This window comes from Austrofundulus limnaeus, unplaced genomic scaffold (genome assembly GCF_001266775.1).
Source record: "Austrofundulus limnaeus strain Quisiro unplaced genomic scaffold, Austrofundulus_limnaeus-1.0 Scaffold676, whole genome shotgun sequence".
Taxonomy (NCBI): domain Eukaryota; kingdom Metazoa; phylum Chordata; class Actinopteri; order Cyprinodontiformes; family Rivulidae; genus Austrofundulus; species Austrofundulus limnaeus.
In genome coordinates, this window is record NW_013953078.1 from 179,350 (window position 1) to 180,569 (window position 1,220).

The 1,220-nt window shown below is 39.1% G+C and overlaps 1 protein-coding gene across 1 annotated transcript in view; it reads right to left on the reverse strand.

Moving 5' to 3' along the window:
• LOC106531789 (splicing factor U2AF 35 kDa subunit) overlaps nt 1-1,220 on the reverse strand; it is a 12,397-nt gene that overhangs the window by 9,537 nt on the left and 1,640 nt on the right. The window contains exon 2 of the mRNA XM_014027711.1: nt 636-723. Coding sequence (XP_013883165.1) covers nt 636-723 — 88 coding nt within the window. The remainder of the gene's footprint in view (nt 1-635; nt 724-1,220) is intronic.

Consider the following 1,220-nt stretch of genomic DNA (forward strand, 5'->3'; position numbering starts at 1 on the left):
AAATTTCATGGACATTTTCTTGTGCATTATTAGTCAAAGGCCATGAAGACAGTTTATTTCCATATTTTTTTATGTTGGGAACATTTGACATTCGTAATTGTAAAGCCCCTTAAAATTGTCTCAACAGATTTGCACCAATCTTAAGACTGGTCAGATTGTCTTTAAAAGGTTGGACATTCAGCTAAAATTATCCAAAAAAACCCATCCCTGTAGGTTGGCATACCCTGAATCATTAAAATAGTTCCACAGTTTTCAGCAGACCGATTCCTCCACACAACAATGCCTGTTCTATTYTCATGCATGAGTTTTGGCTGTTGGACTTTCTTAATAAATATCTGCTTCCAGGTACAGTCAGATTCTGGATGTGATACAGTGCCTGAGTGCTGACAGCATAAAGACATATGTCCATGAACGTTTGACCAATCACACAGTTCTATGTGGGTTGTGACAAGAAGGAGTGGAAGACTCTAAGCTGTGAAAAAAAGGATGCAATTTGTGTCATAAAACTGCGACAATGAGAGTCGATTTCAGCAGTTTGGATGCAGCATACTTGTCGATTAAGCAGTTATCTACGAGAAGCTTAGTGTTTTATTATCCAGCTCCACATTATAATAGGTGTCTGCAGAAAAACTCACCTGGCTGAAGGTTGGTTTGTTGTGCAATCTTGAGCAGCGGTCTCCATGTCTGCAGGCTCCAATTTTGAAATAGAAGGAACAGTTAACCCTGGGAATAGAAGAACACTGTTACCACAAAAACACACGACCTTCTTTTCTTATTTTGCTGATGTAACAGAGCTCTAGATACTGTGCTTTCTCAATAAAGTTCACCACTCATTAGAAACTAAATCACTAAAGAAAGAATTTGCATTGTATACACTACTAGAACACCCTCATTCATCACTTTTTAATTTGACATTCAAGCAGCTCAAGTCCAACAAGCAGYTTGAAAGGTTACARAGGTAAGTGATGAACTGCAAGAGGWTTAAAAACACRTCAGGTTATCCAAAACTGAAAGTCAAGGTGTCTGTGAGTCCAGCTTTCTTCACCTTCACAATGCTGTCAGAAACTGGTGGGAACTCTGACAGGAAGAGGTGTGGCAGATGACAAATTTCTGAGAGTCCACAGCGTGTGATAGGCCACTCACAGGCCCTCTCATTGCTCCTCTCCGCTTCAAATATGATGAATATTTAAACAAAAGTTCTGTAATTTATTTATCAACAC